We start from the raw sequence: 19,604 nt of genomic DNA, 5'->3' as shown, positions 1-19,604 counted from the left end.
GAGAACGTTACTTGTTTATTGATTTATTGAGATACAGCATGGAATCGGCCTGTCCGGCCCTACAAGCTGCACCACATAGCAACCCCTGATTTCCTGCTAGCCTAATCACAGGACAATTTCTAATGATGAATTAACATACTGACCGGCTGGTCTTTGGACTGGTGGGAGGAAACTGGAGCACGCAGAGGAAACCAATGCAGTCACGGGGAGAACATACAAACTCCTTTCAGGCAGAGTGGGAAATGAACCAGGTTACGGTACTGTAAAGCATTGTGCTAACCACTACGCTACTGTGCTGCCCTGTTCCTCCTGGATGAGGAATCTCAAACGGGGGGGATCACATTCTCAGAAAAAATTTGTCGTGCTTTTAGGACTGATATTTTTTTAATTCAAAGGCCCACATGCATTGAGACCAATTCTGACATTTTTACTACCAATCAGACTAAGGCCTGTTAACTCAGTAGGAAAGTTGACTAAACCTAGGGCTTTTCCAAAAATGGCACTGCACTTAACATGAACTATTCATGTTTATTCCACTAATCATTGGGTGGGACTAGCTCCAATGAAAAACTCATTTGTTTTTAATTTAATGATTTACGGGTAAAGCCCTCCCCAACATTGAGCCTTAAGCATTGTCACAGGAAAGGAGCATCCATAATCAATAATCCCCACCGCCCAGGTTATGCTCTCTTTTCACTGCTGCCATCAGAAAGAAGATACAGGAGCCTCTGTACTTACACCACCAGATTCGGGAACAGTTACTACCTGTGGTGAACTATGTGCTTGTCGGGACACGCCCCTGCTGACTGCTCCTGTGGCTCCTCCCACAGGCCCCTGTATAAAGGAGATCTGCGGCCTGACGCTCGGCCTCAGTCTCCAAGACATTGTATGATAGACACTCACTCCTGGTTCCTTCTTCCAGTCAATAAAAGCCGATATCTCGCCTTACGTCTCAGTGTGAGTTATTGATGGTGCATCACTACCCCTCAGCCTTCAGGCCCTTGAACCAAAGGGGCTAACTTCACTCAACTTCACTTGCTCCATCACTGAACTGTTCTCACAATTTATAGACTCACTTTCAAGGGCTCTTCATCACATGTTCTTAATACCTATTATCAATTTACTTATTATTGTTTATTTCTTTGCCTTTGGTAAGAGAGCGTATGTAAGATGGTGATGAACTTCTGTGGATAGATGAATTTGAGGAGGATGTTCTTCAGACCCCCTACTGATGGAGTCAAAGGTTTGAAGGAAGTAGAGAAGGCCACGTTTAGTAGCTGATATTGCTTGCTTCAGTACTCTTAATGGTAAAAAATCATATCCACTCTGACTCAGTGTGGACAGAATCCACTCTTTAGCCACTAGGAGGCAGTAGTTGAGGAGGACCCTTGTAAGACTTTTCCTGTGGCCAACAGCAGGGAGTCCATTTTGTCAGTTGGGTTGATTTCCTTTTTTGAAATAATGATGCTCTCTCTAAGATCCCCTGATATATCCTCCTCTTTCCAGATATGGACGATGAGACAATATATTTATATTGTAGAATTTGATTTCACCAGGGTTACTGTTTACTATTTGAACCTGAGCTCTTTCTCATTCGGGATGTAGTCATCTACTCTTCCAGTCAGGTTGCTGAGGGATGGAGTTACGGGGCTCACAACAAAGTCCGGCATGGTTGAGGAGGTGTTTGAAGTGTTCCGGATGCTCATTTCAAGGGGCAAGGAGGTATCTGAAGTGTTGTGGCTGCAACAACTGGGTTAGTGTTGGGAGGACATCAAGTCAAACAACAATCCCAAAGGTCACTGATTTCTGACCATTCACTCCTACAGGCAGTGCGGCAGCTTTTTCATAGGGCAACAGCGGTCTCTGCTGGTGGAATGAAAGTATTAGAGCAGGTCTGGCACATCAAAAGTGCAAGCGATACATACAGCAGATGGAAATACTGAGCAACGCAGAAGAAATGCTGGAGAAACTCAGCAAGTCAGGCAGTGTCGATAGAGAGGAATAAACAGTTGATGTTTCAGGCTGAGATCTTTCATCAAGCCCGATACACTGACTGTTTATTCTCCTCCATCGATGCTGTGTGACCTGTTTCTCCAGCATTTTGTGTCTGTAGCCTATCAAAAGAGGATTCAATTTTTCTGTCTGTGCCAGGATTGCTGGCTGTCTGTCCTTGGGCCACTCTGTGTCCTTCTGCGTGCTCAGTTGTGGAATCTTTCACTGGGGAGCTAGTTCCCAGCACGTTGTATGACCCAGATCAGGACTGTCTATGATAGCAAGAGGGCTTTAGAAAAATATATAAATGGGCAGAGAATAGAGAGATGTACCAGCAGATGGGATGAGTTTAGACTGGCATTATGGTCGGTGCAGACATGGAGGACCGAATGGTGTGTTCCTGTGCTCTGCTATTCTATGTTCTATACACAGTGCAAAGTCTGTCCCATCATCCCTGGCCACAGATCTACTGGTTGAATGTCAAGTTCCAATTTATTATTGTAACTCTCGCTTCGGCTAGCGGCTTAATGTAGCGGGTGATAGCCCCTGGCATGGCCAAAATTAAGAAATCTCGTTTGGGTGGATGTTGCACGATGTGTGCCCTGTTACAAATCAGTACCCCGGAATGACAAACAGTACACAATATGCAATTAAACGATTAAGCTTTGTAATTCTTACTTTGACTATATGGTTAGTAAAGAAATGGAAAAAAAGGGCCCAATCTTGTTAAACATTCTGTTTACAATGTTGGAGCTCAATGATAAGTCAATCATTCACCATCAACCTCCTCTGATCATTGATGCCCTTTGGACCCTCACTCCGAGTCCACCCTGTCCAGTGGTCTACCAACTCTCTTCATTCGCGTCTTCTCTCCTCATCTCTCCCCGGCAAAAGACCGTGAAAATCTCTGTTCCAGCTCACAAGAAAGAACAACACCATTCCTAACCCCGTTATCTCTAGTCATAACCCAAACATTGCAACTACAGAGAAACCATTACATTATCAGTGACACCTTACAGCATGTTAAATTGTCTTTCAACCATACATGAATACCCATAAGTACAGCCAAACAAAACAATGTTACTCCGGGGCCAAGGTTCAAAAACACAGCACCGGCAGTCACATGTAGCACAAGGCACATACAGTATAACATGTTAAGATATCAGTAAAGTACAGTCTCACACAAAAAATTGCAATTCAAAACCCTGAGTCCCTTGTTGCTGCAACAGTCTGCAGTCGAACACAATACAGGTTGTCTTCTGCTGAGTGAACACTAGGTGGCAGCACCCACTCCCACCTCATTGCCTCTGGTGGAGCACACTGTTTCTAATACCTCTCTCCTGGGCAGCTGTAAACAGGCAACACTGCAGCTTGGGGCCTCCGTCCTCACTACGACCAAGGCCACACAGATCCCCTACAGTCCACCAATAAATCAGTGAATTGGACTTGCAGCAATCCACATCACCAATGTCCACAAGGTCTTGTGAGCAGAAGAAAAGTGACTAAGACGATTACTACTGTTAGACAGCACACCACCTATGTGGTCCGACTCCTCTGACATAGGCAGCAGCACAATCAATTCCAAGTCTAGCTCCTGAATTTTCTCCTTGATTGAGCAATTTGCAGTACTTCAAGTTCTTAAGTCTGGCAGGGTCTTGCTATCATAAAGAAGGCAATAGCACCTTTGGTTGACATCACAGAAGCTACTGCAAATGACTCCAGTTGCCAAAGCTTTCACTATAATGGATTACACAAGAAAATAGAAGCAGGAGAAGGCCACCAAGCCCTCCAAGGCTGCCCACCATTTAACATCATCATGGTAGATCTCTGCTGGCCTCAACCCTCCTTCAGTATCAGTTCTCTGTACCCCTCTATTCCTCGATCTTTCAAATACTTACCCATCTCTTCTTCTAATACTTTGTAGCTTTCATGATCCAGCTCCAATCATCCAATGGGGCAGAGAATTCCAGAGATTCTCGTCCTCTACGAGAAGAAATCTCAATGTACAGTACCTCAGGTTTGAATGACCAAATTCTTATCTTTTAGTTATGTCCCCTTGTTCAAGACTCTCCCAATGGTGAAAAGATATCAATATTTCCCTTGTCAAGCACCCTTAGGCTCTTGTATGTTTGAATAGGCCACTCCTATTCTTTTAAATTCCAATGAATACAGGTTTAAACTATGTATTCTGTCTGAACAGGAAACCCCTCACATCCCAGGAATTAGCCTGGTGAATCTCCTTTGTACTGCATCCAATGTTAAAGTGTGTTTTTTTGGGGGGGAAAGAGGCTGCACTAACACCTTGTACAATTGCATCAAAACTAACCAGTTTTAAAAACCAAACCTTTTGCAATGAAGAGCAAAATGCCATTGGAATTTTTACTTGTAACTGTCTGCTAGCTTTTCATAACTTAAGCACTGAAATGCTTAGATCACTCTATACTTTATTTATAGTCTCTCTTTAGTGAATAGGTTGTCTTTGATTTCGCCTACTGAGGTGCATGACTTTGTGCACCTCCATATTAACCTCTATTTTCCAGTATTTTGTCCACCCACTCAAACTATTTATATCCCATTTCAGAGTCACAGAATCTTTATCACAATATGTCAGTCCCCCTATTTCTATATCATTGACAAATTTGAAAACCTTACATTCTCTACCTTCCTCCAGGTCTTTAATCTAACTAGTGAACAATTGTGGGTCAACAGCTGATCCATGTAGTATTCCATCTGGAAAGGCTCAATTTGTTCCAACTCTGCCTTTTTCAATCCATTCTAACACACTTCTTCTAATACCATGGTCCTTTAATTTATGCACCATTCTCTTATGTGGCACTTTGTCAAATGTCTTTTGGACATCTAAGTACATTACACCTACATGTTCCCCTCTATCAACCCTCCCTGTGACTTTCTGAAAGAGTTTGACCAAATATGTGAAATGTGTTCTATATTTCATAAAACTAGTTTAACTGCATTTAATTATTATATTCAGCTTTCCTAAATTATTAGCTATTACATTTTTGTTTACTTATTATCAATAGCTATTGCTATTGATTGTTAACAGCTAGTATCTTGCCAATATTTGCTATTAAATGAACTGACCTGTACTTCCCAGCTTTCTGCCTTTCTCCTTATTTGAACAAGGGATTGATTGTTTTCCAATTTATCTGATGCTCTCACAGAGTTTAGCAAATTGTGAAAATGTTCAACCGATTAGTCCTTTATGTATGCAGCCACTTCCTTAAAAATCCTAGTGTGTAATCCATTGGATCCTAGCAACTTGTCTGCTCCCTGAGTTTCTCTAATTCTTTATTCTTGGTAATTCAGATTTTATAAATTGTACTATGTTATTTGATATCTTAGATATATTAACAATGCCTTTTATGGTAATAACTCAAAAGATTTATTCATGTTTTCCAGGATATTTTTGCTGTTATTAAATCACTATTTTAATTCTCTAAAGACCCATACATACATACATTGGTCTTCTGATTTCCATAGTGATAGAAAAATAAAATGATGTATACTACACGCATGTTTACTCTCAAAATTCATTATGCAAATGTTCAAAGATAATATTTCAAAATTTAATTTCCTTAGAACAATCAAACACTAAAAAATAGATTGATGGTCTTAGAAAGAGTTGATTATATTTGAACTAAATTTAAACTAAGTTAATTACATCAAATGAAAAAACATCTACTTCCCATTCACCTAGCACCTGTTCCTTTCACTCATTTTTATTGCAATATCAACAAATTACATTCAATACAACCAGTTGCCGGTTACATTTTGACTATTTAACCCAGCCACCCTACAACCCTCATTACCACCTCCCTTTCAAACCCTGCCCCGTTCCACCCCTCTCTCTCCCCCCCACCCCTCTCCCCTCCACCAACCAACTAGTGGTGCATACACAGACAGAACTTTCCTATACTAAAAGAAGATCTTTTAAGTTAGAAATCAAATTTGTCCATATTAACATTGTGTTTGGCCGTGCATCATTTACTCTTGCTGATGATAATCCTAGGTAAGAAATATCCAGAAAGCTCTCTATACCTGGCGTATGGCCCTTATTTGAAGCTTTGACTGCTTTGAGTAGCTCATCCAGTGTAATAGGAGAGTCTAGAGTTTTGGTGTCCTCTAATGACAACGTAGGGAGGTCTAATCCACTAAAAACATTGGTGAAGTCATTCTCAGAAGGAACTGAGCCACTTGTATATAGTTCTTTAAAGTAATTCTTAACTATCTCATTTATTTCCTCTGTTGAAGATACTACTCCACGTTTAGCACATCTAATCGCTGGTATTGAACTTTTAGCTTCCTGTTGTTTAAGTGTTAGTGCCAAAAGATGGCTTGGTCTGCTGCCTTCTGCATAATACTTACGTTTGGTTATATGGATCATATATTCTGCCCCGCTTCTTAATAAATCATTTAGTTCTGCTTGTTTTGTTTTTGAGCTCGTTTTCTTTTGTTATGGTGTATCTCCTTTTGAGATCATTCTCCAAAACCTTACATTGTTCTTCTAGGGTGGAGATCTTCTGAAGCCGGCTTTTATGTAGGTGGGAACTGAACCATATGGTGTTATTTCATAAGAAACCTTTGATGGAGACCCTAATCAGTGTCATTATCTGAAACTATTTTTATTTAAATTTATAAATTCCGTCAGTTTTGTTCTCAGTTGTTTTAGAAATTTGTTGTTTTTTAGAAGTTAAACCTCCACCTAGTAGCTTTATTTTTGATTTTGCCATAATTGAAAGTAGATATAACTGTGATCAGATAGATGTCTGGGCAAAAATTCTATCAAGTGTACCAAAGGCAGCAAACCAGAGGACATAAGAATGTAATCTGTCCAAGAGGAAGTTTCATGTCTTGTGGAGAAGAAGGTATAGTCTTCAGCAGATGGATTATGCGCCCCTCCACACATCAGTTAAATTTAAATCCATTAGAAGGAGGTTAAGTGCTTTGGAAGCAGATTCTTGAGAGCTTCATACAGTTGAGGAAGATTTAGCGAGGTTATTGTTTACCAAAGCGTTCATGTCCGAACCAACATATAGTTGGTAGTCACTTAACGTCAGTAATTGTGAGGTAATTGAGGGAAAAATTCAGCCTTGAATATAGTTGGGGCATATAGGCCAATGAATGCAACTTTTTTACCCTGAATGTATGTACAGCAAAAAGCTGGACGTCATTCATTGTCGGAGCCAGTCCTTTCAATTGATACATTAATACTACATCTCATTAATATCACAACAGCACCTGCTCCTTTCAATTGACCATGAGACTGTTGTACGTGCACTGAAATTTAGCAGTCTGTGAAGGCCAATTTCCAAACCTGAGAATGGAGCGATTTCCCCCCCCCCCAACCCCCACTGCATTCTTTGAGAAGTCCACCAATTTGAAAAGGGCCAGCCATTAGCACAGGCAACAGGGTGGAAAGTGGAAATATCTCTCCTGGTTTCAACCTACACTATTGCTAGGCTTTTGAATTACTGCCAAGGTGGTGGCTCCCAGCCAGAGGAAAAGCACACAGTCGTTTATGTTAGATCAGCAGGTTTGCTGGTTGTTTAAAATGCTGAAGTCCATGGCCAGCCTAGTTTCATTGCGGGTTAGTTTTTTTTAAAGAGCTAGCCCAGGTCATGCATTACACAGCTGGGTCCCTCATTCTCTAAAAGTTCTGAAACTCTGCTCTTCTCTTTGCCATAACTAGAAAATACAATAAGGAGGCTCTTTAAAGAAGAGAGTGAAAACCAGAAAGTGAGCATTCCCCAAATCATCCCTTCTTCTGTCTAATATCTCTCACTGCCTGTGACTATCTTCAATGTTATGCAACTTTAATATAATGCAACCTCTTTGCATGGATAGAAGTTGCCCATTTTAGACTGGGGTGGGTCTATGGAAAGCATGGTGGTAACCCATAGTTAATGTGCCATCTTCTGGTATAACTGGGTTTTGGAGTTGAAGGAGTGAAGTGCCCTTGAGAGAATGGCTGTTAATTTTCATATTTATTCTGGATTTTCGGGATCTGCAGAATCTCTTGTGTTTATGCCCTGCTCTACAGCTGACATGTTGAGGAAAAAGATTCGAAGTTCAAAGTAACATTTATTGAAAAATGCATATCATTTGTTAGCATATACTATCTTAAATAAAGAAATACAATAGGATTTTCAAAAATAAAATACATAAACAAAGACTGGCAAACAACTACTAGGCAAAAGAAGACAACCCGTGCAAATAAAAAATAATACTGAGAACATGAATTGCAAAGGGTTCATGAAAGTGAGTCTGAAGATTGTAGAATCAGTTCAGAGTTATGGCATGGGAAGTATCTGTGGGGTTCAGGAGACTGATGGTTATAGGGTAATAACTGTTCCTCTACTTGGTGTTGTGGGACCTAAAGGTCTGTACTTCCTTCCCAATGGCAGCAGCAAGAGAAGAGCATGCCCTGGATGGTGGGGTCCTTGATGATAGATGCTGCTTTCTTGTGACAGCGCTCTGTGTAAAGGTACTCAATGGTGGGAGGGCTTTGCTTGTCAAAAATGTAATCAGTGTGAATTGTGGAGCACAATATATTATTATTTTACATGAAATGTTAAAAGGCCTAGAAAGAGTGGATGTAGAGAGGATGTTTCCTGTGGTGGGAGACGTTAAGACCAGAGGACACAAAATTAGAATAGAGGAATATCCATTTAGAAGGGAGATGAGGAGGAATTTCTTCCACTAGAGAGTACTGAATCTGTGGAATTTGACTGCCATAAACAGCTGTGGAGGTCAAGTCATTAGGTATATTAAGGTAGAGGTTGATAGATTCTTGATTAGTCAGGGCATGAAGGGATATGGGGAGAAGGCAGGAGATTTGAAGCTGAGTGGGAAATGGATCAGCCATGATGAAATAGTGGAGCAGACTTGATGGGCCAAATGGTCTACTTCTGCTCCGATATCTTAGGGTTTTTTGGCGTTTTTATTCTTCCCAATTCTCATCAGCAACCCTTCCATCAAATCTACCACTCACCTACACATTAGAGGTCACTTACTGTGAACAACAAACCTGCCAGCCTACATGCCTTTGGGGTATAGAAGGAAACTGTAGATCTCAGGGGGAAAGACACCCTCATTTGAGAATATGCCAAAGCCACACAGACAACACATGAGGGCAGGATTGAAATTGGATCTCTGGTGCTATGTGGCAGCTTATATCTCACTTTATGGCAGACATACACTAGGATATGAAAAAAAAATTGCCATTGACACTAATTTCAGATTGTGCTTACGGGAGGATGAGAACAAGATAGGACTTGGCAACATATTTCTCCCCCACAGAGGGCTTAATCGTTTATTAATTGTAAGACCATAAGACATAGGAGCAGACTTAGGCCATTTGGCCCATCATGTCTGCTCTGCCATTCAATCATTGCTGATCCTTTTTTTCCTTTCCTCAACCCCATTCCACGGCCTTCACCCCGTAACCTTTGATGCCATGTCCAGTCAAGAGCCTATAAATCTCTGCCTTAAATACACCCAATGACCTGGCCTCCACAGCTGTTTGTGGTAATAAATTCCACAAATTCACCACCCTCTGGCTAAAGAAATTTCTTCACACCCTTTTTAAATGGACACCTCTCCATCCTAAGACTGCGCTCTCTTGTCCCAGACTACTCCAACAAGAGAAACATCCTTTCCACATCTGCTCTGTCTAGGGCTTTCAATATTCAAAAGGTTTCAATGAGATTCCCCCCTCATCCTTCTAAATTCCAGCGAGTCAAGCATTCCTCGTTTCATTCCTGGAATCATCCTTGTGAACCCCCTCCAATGCCAGCACATCTTTTCTAAGATGAGGAGCCCAAAACCGTTCACAATACTCAAGGTGAGGCCTCACCAGTTCCTTATAAAACCTCACCATCACATTCCCGCTCTTGTATCCAAAACCTCTTGAAATGAATGCTAACATTGTATTTGTCTTCCTCACCACAGACTCAACCTGCAAGTTAACCTTTAGGTTGTTCTGCACAAGGACTGCCAAGTCCCTTTGTATCTCAGAGTTCTGGATTTTCTCCCAATTTAGGAAATAGTCTGCATATTTATTTCTACTACCAAAGTGAATGGCCACACATTTTCCAACATTGTAATTCATTTGCCACTTTCTTGCCCATTCTCCTAGTCTGTCTAAGTCCTGCAGCCTACCTGTCTCCACACTACCAATCTTCATATCATCTGCAAACTCGACAATGAAGTCATCTATTCCATCATCCGAATCATTGATATACAGCATAAAAAGAAGCAGTCCCAACACCGACCCCTGCAGAATACCACTAGTCACTGGTAGCCAATCAGAAAAGGATCCTTTTATTCCCATTTGCTGCCTCCTACCAATCAGCCAATGCTCTAATTATGTAAGTAACTTTCCAATAATACCATGGGCTCTTAACTTGGTAAGCAGCCTTATGTGTGGCACCTTTACAAAGCCCTTCTGAAAGTTCAAATATGCAACATCCACTGCATCCCCTTTATCTATCTTACTTGTAATCTCCTGAAAGATCTTCTCAAATTCCAACAGGTTTGTCAGGCAAGATTTTCCCTTAAAGAAACCACACTGATGTTGTCCTATCTTGTCCTGTGTCACCGAGTACTCCATAACCTCATCCTTAAGAATTGACTCCAACATCTTCCCAACCACTGAGGTCAGGCTAACTGGTCTATAATTTCCTTTCTGCTGCCTTTCTCCTTTCTTAAAGAGTGGAGTGACATTTGTAATTTTCTAGTCCTTTGGGACCATGATTTTTCAATGATTTTTTTTTTGCAAATGCCTCCATAATCTCTACTGCTACCTCTTTGAGAACCCTAGGGTGCAGTTTATCTGGTCCAGGTGACTTATCTACCTTTAGATCTTTCAGTATTTTGGGCAACTTATCCCTTATAATAGTAACTGCACTCACTTCTTTTCCTTCACACACTACAACATCTAGTACATTGCTAGTATCTTCCACAGTGAAAACTGATGCAAAATACTCATTTAGTGCCTCTGTCATCTCTTTGACCCCAATATTATTTCTCCAGCCTCATTTTCTAGTGGTCCTATATCTACTCTCATCTCTCTTTTAATTTTTTACACACTTGAGAAAGCTTTTAGTATCCACTTTGATATTACTTGCTAGCTTGCTTTCATTTCATCTTTTCCCTTCTAATACTTCCTTTAGTTCCTCTCTATAGGTTCTTAAAAGCTTCCTAATCCTCTATCTTCCCACTAATTATTGCTTTGTTGAATACACTCTCTCTTTTTAGCTTTGACTTCCCTTGTCAGCCATGGTTGTACTATTTTGCCATTTGAGCATTTCTTCATTTTTGGAATACACATGTCCTGCATCTTCCTCATTTTTCCCAGAAATGCATGCCATTGTTATTCTGCTGTCATCCCTGCCAGCAGCTCTTTCCAACTTACTTCTGCCAACTCCTCTTCCATACCACTGTAATTTCCTTTACTCCACTAAAATACCGTTATGTCAGTCTTTACTCTCTCCCTATCAAATTTCAAGTTGAACTCAATTATATTGTGATCATTGGCTCCTAAGGACTCTATTACCTTAAGCTCCCTAATTGCTTCCTGTTCATTACATATACCCAACCCGGTTAACTGATCCCCCTAGTAGGCTCAACAATGAACTGCTCCAAAAAACCATCTTGCAGGCATTCAACAAACTCACTCTCTTGAGATTGATTACCAACGAGATTTTCCCAATCGATATGCATGTTAAAATCTCCCATTACCGTCATAACATTGCCCTTTTGACATGCCTTTTCTATTTTCTGTGGTAACCTGTGGTCCACATCCCAGCTACTATTGCAGACCTGTATATAACTAACTATAAGAGGAATAATAGGTTTTGATTAACGCGGTGGTAAGGGACATGGAGCCAAATCAGGTGGGTGGGTGGGTGGAATTACTCTGAATATGAGCTATATCATTCAATGGTGGAACATGCTCAAGGGTCTGATTGGTTGACTTCTGTCCCTATAATCCTGCTTGTTTACCCTCATAAACAGAAAAGATGATCACAGAATCTGTGTAGCAGTGGTCCATTGAAGTAGAATGATAGGAACAACTGTGCTAATATTTGTCAGCCAGTGTTTCTTTCCTGTTTGCAGTCTTAACCAAATAAAGGACAGCTGTACTTGGTGGCATTTATAGTTCCTGTACTAGTCGTGCCTGGATCATGTTTACTAGTTATTAAGGTAGTACTGATAATTTTTAATAGTGATTGAATTAAATTAGTTGTGTTTCACTGAATATGTTGAAACCCAGAAGGCAGTAAAGATTCTACAGTGTTTGGTTAACATAAATGGGAATCTAAATTGTGTTTACCTCTGTGGCTTTTACAGAGTATTACAGCCCTTTCGCTCATTGAGTCTGCACTATCAATCACCTATTTATACTAATCATACATTAATTTCATTTTAATTTTTCCCACATTCTCATTAACAACATCCCTCCTTGTATATCTTTTCTGACTTCTTAAACATTAAACTAATTAAAAGGAAAAGACTGGAGTCCAAAATGTGAGTCTAACTTAGTTTTACTTAAAGCAAGGAGTATTAGCATGATGAAGTATTAAATTCACATATTTATACATCATGAATTATTGGTTAAGAATGGTTAAGAATGTTCAATCAACCAATATATTTACAATATTACTCAAAATACTTCTGAAATATTAAATACACAGTACTCCTCTCACCTATTGTACTGCTTGCACTTCGGAGACAATTTACAGTGGCCAACTAAACGTCCAATCCACATACTTTTGGGATGTAGAAGGAAACTGGAGCTCGTGGAAGAAACCCACGCGATCACAGGCAGGATGCATCAAATCCATACAGATATAGCACAGGAAGCCATTGGGTCATTGGCATCGTGAGGCAGCAGTTCTGCTAGCTGCCTTGCTGTGTCACTTTCACCTATTTTAACACTCACTTTTATTATAAGCCTAATTTTGATAATAAAAGCATTAGAAACACAGAAACATAGAAATCTACAGCACATTACAGGCCTTTTGGCCCACAATGTTGTGCCGACCATGCAACCTACTCTAGAAACTGCTTAGAATTTCCCGACTGAGAATTTCACTCAACCTATTCTCATAAGGCACATTCTCCAATCCAGGTAACATCCTTATAAATCTCTACTGCATTCTCTCTATAGTATCCACATCCTTCCTGCGATGTGGAGACCAGAACTGAACTTAATACTCCAAGTGGGGTCCAACTAAATTCGTATATGGCTGTAACTTTATTACACTTTTAGATCCTTTAACCACACACTGACAGCGTAATTCACCAAAGCACTTTTAGTGGACTGAATTAATATTCAAACTCGGAAAATGCAGCTTATTGTTACCAATGGTTAACCAGGAGTTCATAGAGTAGAAACAGGCCTCTTGATCTCTCAGAGCACTATTAATTTATGGCACAAGCAAGATTCCTCTGCTAAACTTAGACAAGTAATTAATATTTGACAAATTTGGTCATTGGTAAATTGGATTATTATTGTCGCAGGTTTTGAGATGCAATAAAAGACTTTGTTTCCCATCCCATCAGTTTAAATAATTTCATTACATCTGTACATTGTGGTGGTACAATTGAAAAGCAGTAACAGAATGCAGAATAAAGTGTTACAGTTACAGAGAAAGTGCAGTGCAAGCAGGCAAAAAAGTGCCAACAACAAGGTAGATTGTGAGATCAGGAGTCCATCTTACCTGACAGATGATGGAAAGCAGCATTTTGTGCTGTTTTGATGAATGACTTGAAAAATTCCAAAAACACTGTATTCAGATTTAGATTTATTTATCATATATGCATTGAAAGATACAGAAGAAATATTGTCCTAACAATCAACACACCCAAGGGCATGCTAGGGACAGCCCACAAGTGTCACCACACATTCCAACACCAACATAGCACGTCCACAATGTTCAACACAATACAATACACAACACTCAACAACAACTGCAATACAAGCACAAATCCCACCCTCCCATCCACCACACACCTGGGCCTCCAACCCTCCAGGCCTCCAGTCCTTGGCCCCAGACTCTCAAGCTCATTGACATCTGGCCTTCAACATCCAATCCCTGGCCTGGACTCCCAGACTTGCAGACACCACTATTCATCGGACTTGAGGCTTCACGAGCAGTGCTATGGAAACTTCAAGGGGCTCACATTCATTCTCTAGTTTGTGCTGGGATAGTAGATACCAGGATCCTTAAGGTTATTATAACAGGGGGCGGGGGTATGTGTAGGGGAGATAAGCTCCCACGACCTATTAAATGCTCCCACCTCAAATAGCCTCTGACAACCAAGTCCAGCTCCTGGCCTTTACATGTGGCTCAGCTACTAAGCCTGGTAGAACCATTTCTATTGACAAGAAATCGGGGAAAGGTGGGCTACTGGTACCTTAAAACCTGATGCTTCGGGTAGATAGGGCTCATCAGTTAGGAAAAGGAAAACTCTGATCTCAAACCTCCAGTTCCTTGGGGCTATACTCACTTGTGGCGAAGGCTTCAGGAGTAAACTCCAAGGAAAAATCCAGAGCTGGAATCCCTAAGGCAGTCCTGCATTGTATTCAACGCTGACTGGCATCTTCTGCGACAATGCTGGTGCCAAATGGTATTGGTCTCTGCTCTTCCTTTGAATTCATCCCCTGTATGGAGAGGGGAAGCCTGCTGCACAGGAAACCATATCTTACCACCCTGCCTTGCCTATCACATATAGTCAACTAGGACACAATATCCATGGTTAACATCGAAAAATGGAGGGCCTCCTCCAAGTAGATCCCAGTCAGCATAACGGAGAATGGGAGATAACAAAACTCCAGTTCTGATGCTACCCTGTAACAAATGTTATAAAGATCTTGCCTCGTAACGATAGACTTTGATATGATGTGGGTGGGTTCTTGACACTCACTGCCCTTGGAGAATTATTAAGAATGTCTAAGTTCCAAAATGGCTATTTTACCATAAGCAGAATGGGGGAAAAAGCTGAGGAATTATTAGTTAAGAAGAAGCTATTTGAATTTTCGCCTAATATTGTGCTAATCTCAGTAACCAATAGGCACAGTTGTTACAGGCAATTTTATGGGGGAACTCAGCAGCTCAAACAGCATCTGTGGGAGGAAAGAAATTGTTGATGTTTTGGGTCAAGACCCTACCCAAATCATTATCAATTTCTTAATCCCCACAGATGCTGCTCGACTCACTGAATTCCTCCTACAAATTGTTGCTCCAGATTCTAGCATCAGCAGACTCTTATACGTGCACAGTTGTTGCATGTAGTACCATCTGCCAACCACAAAGGGACACTGCACATCATTTGATGCCTCAGTAAACAATACAAATTCATCACAGTTTTCTTACCCAAGGTTGAATTACAGTACTGCAGTTTTAATATTCTTTCCTGTTACTGAAAAGAAATTACTTTTTGACAAGTTCAATAATCTAAAGCTTGCAAAAGCCAATGGACCTTGAGAGAAATGAAGCAGAACACATTCAGTTTTTTAAAGAACTTTTAAATCAACAGTTACCATCAGCGAAACTGACTATGGATCCGTTAATCATAGACACAAGATGTTCAAGACATGCTGGAAACCCAGAATAATGTACACAAAATACTGGAGGAACTCGGCAGGTCAGGCAGCATCTATGGAGAGCAATACACAGTCAACGATTCAGGCCAAGACCTTTCATCAGTTCTGAGGAAGGGTCTCAGCCCGAAATATTAACCTTTTATTCCTCTCCATGGATGAATACTGCATGGCATGGAACCTGTTACTAAACTCAACTGGTTCACTCCATTGATAGAGTGTCCCTATTCAGTTGTCCTTATCCAGGCGGATCTCCACTTCAACACTAAAATACTTAAGACCAAACAGTCCTCTGCAATGGGGGAGGAAGCCATTCTGCTCTATGAAAGAGACTGCACTTCTATCACCTGTCATTGGCAATATTTTGCAGTCATTAAATACTACTTCTTCCAATGAGAGGGTGCTGAGAACAAGGTTGTCCATAAGACCAGAAGATATAGGCCATTTGGCCCACTGAGTCTGTGCCATTTAAAATGGGCCTGGAGGAGTCATGTAGAAGATGGTGTGTTTATGGAATGAGCTGCCAGGGGAAATGGTTGAGGCAAATAGAATAGCAATATTTTGATAAGGCATTTTGTGACAATACACAAACAAGAGAAAATCTGCAGATGCTGGAAATCCAAGCAACGCACACAAAGTGTTGGAGGAACTCTACAGGCCAAGCAGCATCCAGAAAAGAGTGCAGAACTGCACACAAGACTCCAAATGTAACCTCACCAACATCTTATACAACTTCAACATAACATCCTAACTCCTGGACTCGATATCACAAACAAGAAAAAATCTGCAGGTGCTGTCGAATGCTGGACACAGCACTCAGTGGGCCAACACACACAAAATGCTGGATGAACTCAGCAGAACAGGCAGCATCTAACGAGAAAAGTACAGTCAACTTTTCTGACAGAAGGATCTTAGCCCGAAACATCAACTGCACTTTTTTTCCTAGATGCTGACTGGCCTGCTGAGTTCCTCCAGCATTTTGTGTGTGTCGCTTGGACAAATGCACAGATAGGTAAGATTTAAAGGAATACGGGCCAAATGAGGGGAAATGGGACTTAGATTTAAATCTTGGTTAGAATGGACAAGATGGGCCAAAAAGCCTGTTTCTGTACTGTATTGCTTCACAACTCTAAAACTCTAAGAGCTTTGAGGTATTGGGAATTGATTCTGTTGATTGCTAATAATCACTAGTTAAATGGAAGAATGTGTTGAATACTGCTTTGTCTCAGGATGATGAGGTAACTGGCTGGTATGCAGTAGCAAATTTATGCACAAAGCTCCCACAAACTGCAGATACACTTTATTAGGTACTCCTGCACTTAATAAAGTGGCCGTTGAGTGTACGCTTGCGGTCTTCTGCCGTTGTAGCACATCCACTTCAAGGTTTGACATGCTCTGCATTCAAAGATGCTCTTTTCATCAAAGTCACTTAGATCACATTTCTTCCCTACTCTGATGTTTAGTCTGAACAGCAACCGAACCTCTTGACCATGCCTGCATGCTTTTATGCACCGAGTTGCTGCCACATGATTGGCTAATTAGATATTTGCACTAACAAATAGGTGTACAGGTCCTCGTAATAAAATGGCCGCTGAATGTAAAAATAAGATTAATTGTTTTAAGTGATTTTAGTTGGTGCAGAAATAATTGTGCAGGGTGCCAGGAATCTTCCATTCCTCTCCTCAGTACTATATTGGGATTGATCTTCACCCACCTGTTTAACATTTCCCCTGGCTGAGTACTCTGTCAGTTTTGCACTGGTGTGTCAACCTAATATCTGGAATGGGGTTCAAAGTTCAGAGGGTGGAGTATATCTACAATTGAAAGAGTAGGAAAGAGTCTGAAGGCAGAGTATCAGTCAAGCATCTGAGATAATCCGATGGCTGTAACAAATGGAAACCATCACTCACAATGTGTCCCAGACTTTCAATATTCCTTTCATGGACGGGACTGCATTCAGGAAAAAATAATTTGTAACAAAAGCAAACGGAGCAACAATACGTACAACAAACAGCAATAAATAGGAGTGCAAAACACCATCCTATCGTGTTTATTGTCATCCAATATGAAACCATATAGAAAGATACTTTAGTGACAATAGCAGATGAACCAAGTGAAAGCCAAATACAATTACATAACTAATTTATTGCTTGTAAAATCTTGGTTAAGACAATTCAAGGATCAATGATCAACCATATTTGTCATATGCAGTACTGTGCAAAAGTCTTAGACACCCTAACTATATATATATGCCTAAGACTTTAGCATAGTACTGTACATTTACATGTATTATGAATTTTCTGTGGTGCATTGGTGGGACATGCAATGAAAAACATTTAACTATGAAGAATAAAGTGTTATATAAAAACAATGTTAGAAGTACAGCTATGAAATAAAACGTGCAGAAATATCAGCATGAACTTACAATGTAAACAGCATTATAAATTGAGGTTTAATGTGTATTCAGTGCAATCGATAGGAATCTGAAATAATCGACAGAAATTTTGAAATCATTAAAAACTCCTCACCCTCCTGTTTTCCAGATATCAGACCTGACCAAGTGTGGAAATCTGGCTCTCTCATTCTCTATTATCTGTACCACTGGGCATACGCCTGCTTCACACAGATAAACCTTAATTCAAGTTTTGGACACTTCTACAAACCTCCATCTGTTTGTCATCTGCCTTCAGTGTGAGAGAAGTTCACTTGATACATCGTCTGGGAGAAAAAACTATTCCCAGTGAAATACCTTAAAACTCTAATATTCCATCTGAAATTTAAATAAATACTTGGTTGATTTATTAATAATGTTTATTAACTGGTGTGTGTTGTGCATGTATGAATATGGAAACCCATCAATGTTCCAAACTGCAGAGGTGAAATCAATGGAATGGTTTTACTTGGAACTATCACCTGTAACTAAAATGAATAATACAAACAGGATTTGCCTTTTCTGATCTATGGTAGTGACTATATTTCATATGAACTTCTTTCTATGCTAATTATAATTATAAGTAATTAGTTATCCTATCTTGCCCTATCACTATACCCCTTTGCCCAGTAATATACAACATCTCCCTTCAAATCCATCAGAGTTACCTGATTCAATAGCCTTACGTGGTAACACATTCTAATTATTCAGTGTATAATTCTGAAAAAGTATAAGTGCAACTTTATTTATTGAGATACAGTGCACAATTGGCCCTTCCAGCCCTTCAAGCCATGCCGCCCAGCAATCCACCTATTTAACCTCAGCCTAATCACAGGATAATTTATTGTGATCAATTAACCCATCAACCCATATGTCTTTGGACTGAGAGAGGAAACCGGAGTCATAGGGAGAATGTATAAACTCCTTACAGGCAGTGGCGGAAATTAGACCCAGGTCATCTATATGGTACAGTGTTGTGCTACTGATGCACCATCAATAACTCTGAGACATGAGTTAAGGTAGGCTTTTATTGGCTGGAAGAAAGCACAAGCAGCAAGTGACCACCACACAACATCCTGGAGACTGAGGAAAGGGCTATGCCTCCAATTGCCTTTATACCGTGGTCTGTGGGAGGAGCCACAGGAGCAGTCAGCAGGGGGGGCGTGTCCAGACAGGTATATGTAGTTCACCACAGCTACGCTATCGTGCCGCCCCAAACAGTGTGTTAAACAACATGCAAGCCAAACAGCATGTGGTTCTTTAACCCAATGTACCATCCATTATAAACATTGTCAACAATAGATCCCTATTGAAATCCATTAGGAGATCAGTCAACCTTTGCACTAACGTTTCTGATTTAGTGCTTGAAAGAAAGAAACATTATTAAATCTCAACCTCTTTGCTTGGTTTTTGCCATATTGGTTTTATCGAGGACAACACTTCCTACCCATCCCTAGACATTTGTGTTAAAATATGATTGGATGATGAGTTTCAGGATTTAGATCCAGCAATAATAAAGGAGGATGGTGTGTGTCTGTGTGTACAAGCATT

At 40.5% G+C, this 19,604-nt stretch overlaps 1 protein-coding gene across 1 annotated transcript in view; it reads left to right on the top strand.

Moving 5' to 3' along the window:
• LOC132395208 (EF-hand calcium-binding domain-containing protein 5-like) overlaps positions 1-18,436 on the top strand; it is a 127,239-nt gene extending 108,803 nt beyond the window's left edge. The window contains exon 18 of the mRNA XM_059971497.1: positions 18,166-18,436. Coding sequence (XP_059827480.1) covers positions 18,166-18,317 — 152 coding nt within the window. The 3' untranslated portion in view covers positions 18,318-18,436. The remainder of the gene's footprint in view (positions 1-18,165) is intronic.
• The last annotated feature ends 1,168 nt before the right edge of the window (positions 18,437-19,604 follow it).

The sequence above is a fragment of the Hypanus sabinus genome, chromosome 6, assembly GCF_030144855.1.
Source record: "Hypanus sabinus isolate sHypSab1 chromosome 6, sHypSab1.hap1, whole genome shotgun sequence".
NCBI classification, from domain to species: domain Eukaryota; kingdom Metazoa; phylum Chordata; class Chondrichthyes; order Myliobatiformes; family Dasyatidae; genus Hypanus; species Hypanus sabinus.
The sequence above is the reverse complement of the archived record's forward strand: the minus strand, read 5'-3'. Positions and strand labels throughout refer to the sequence as shown.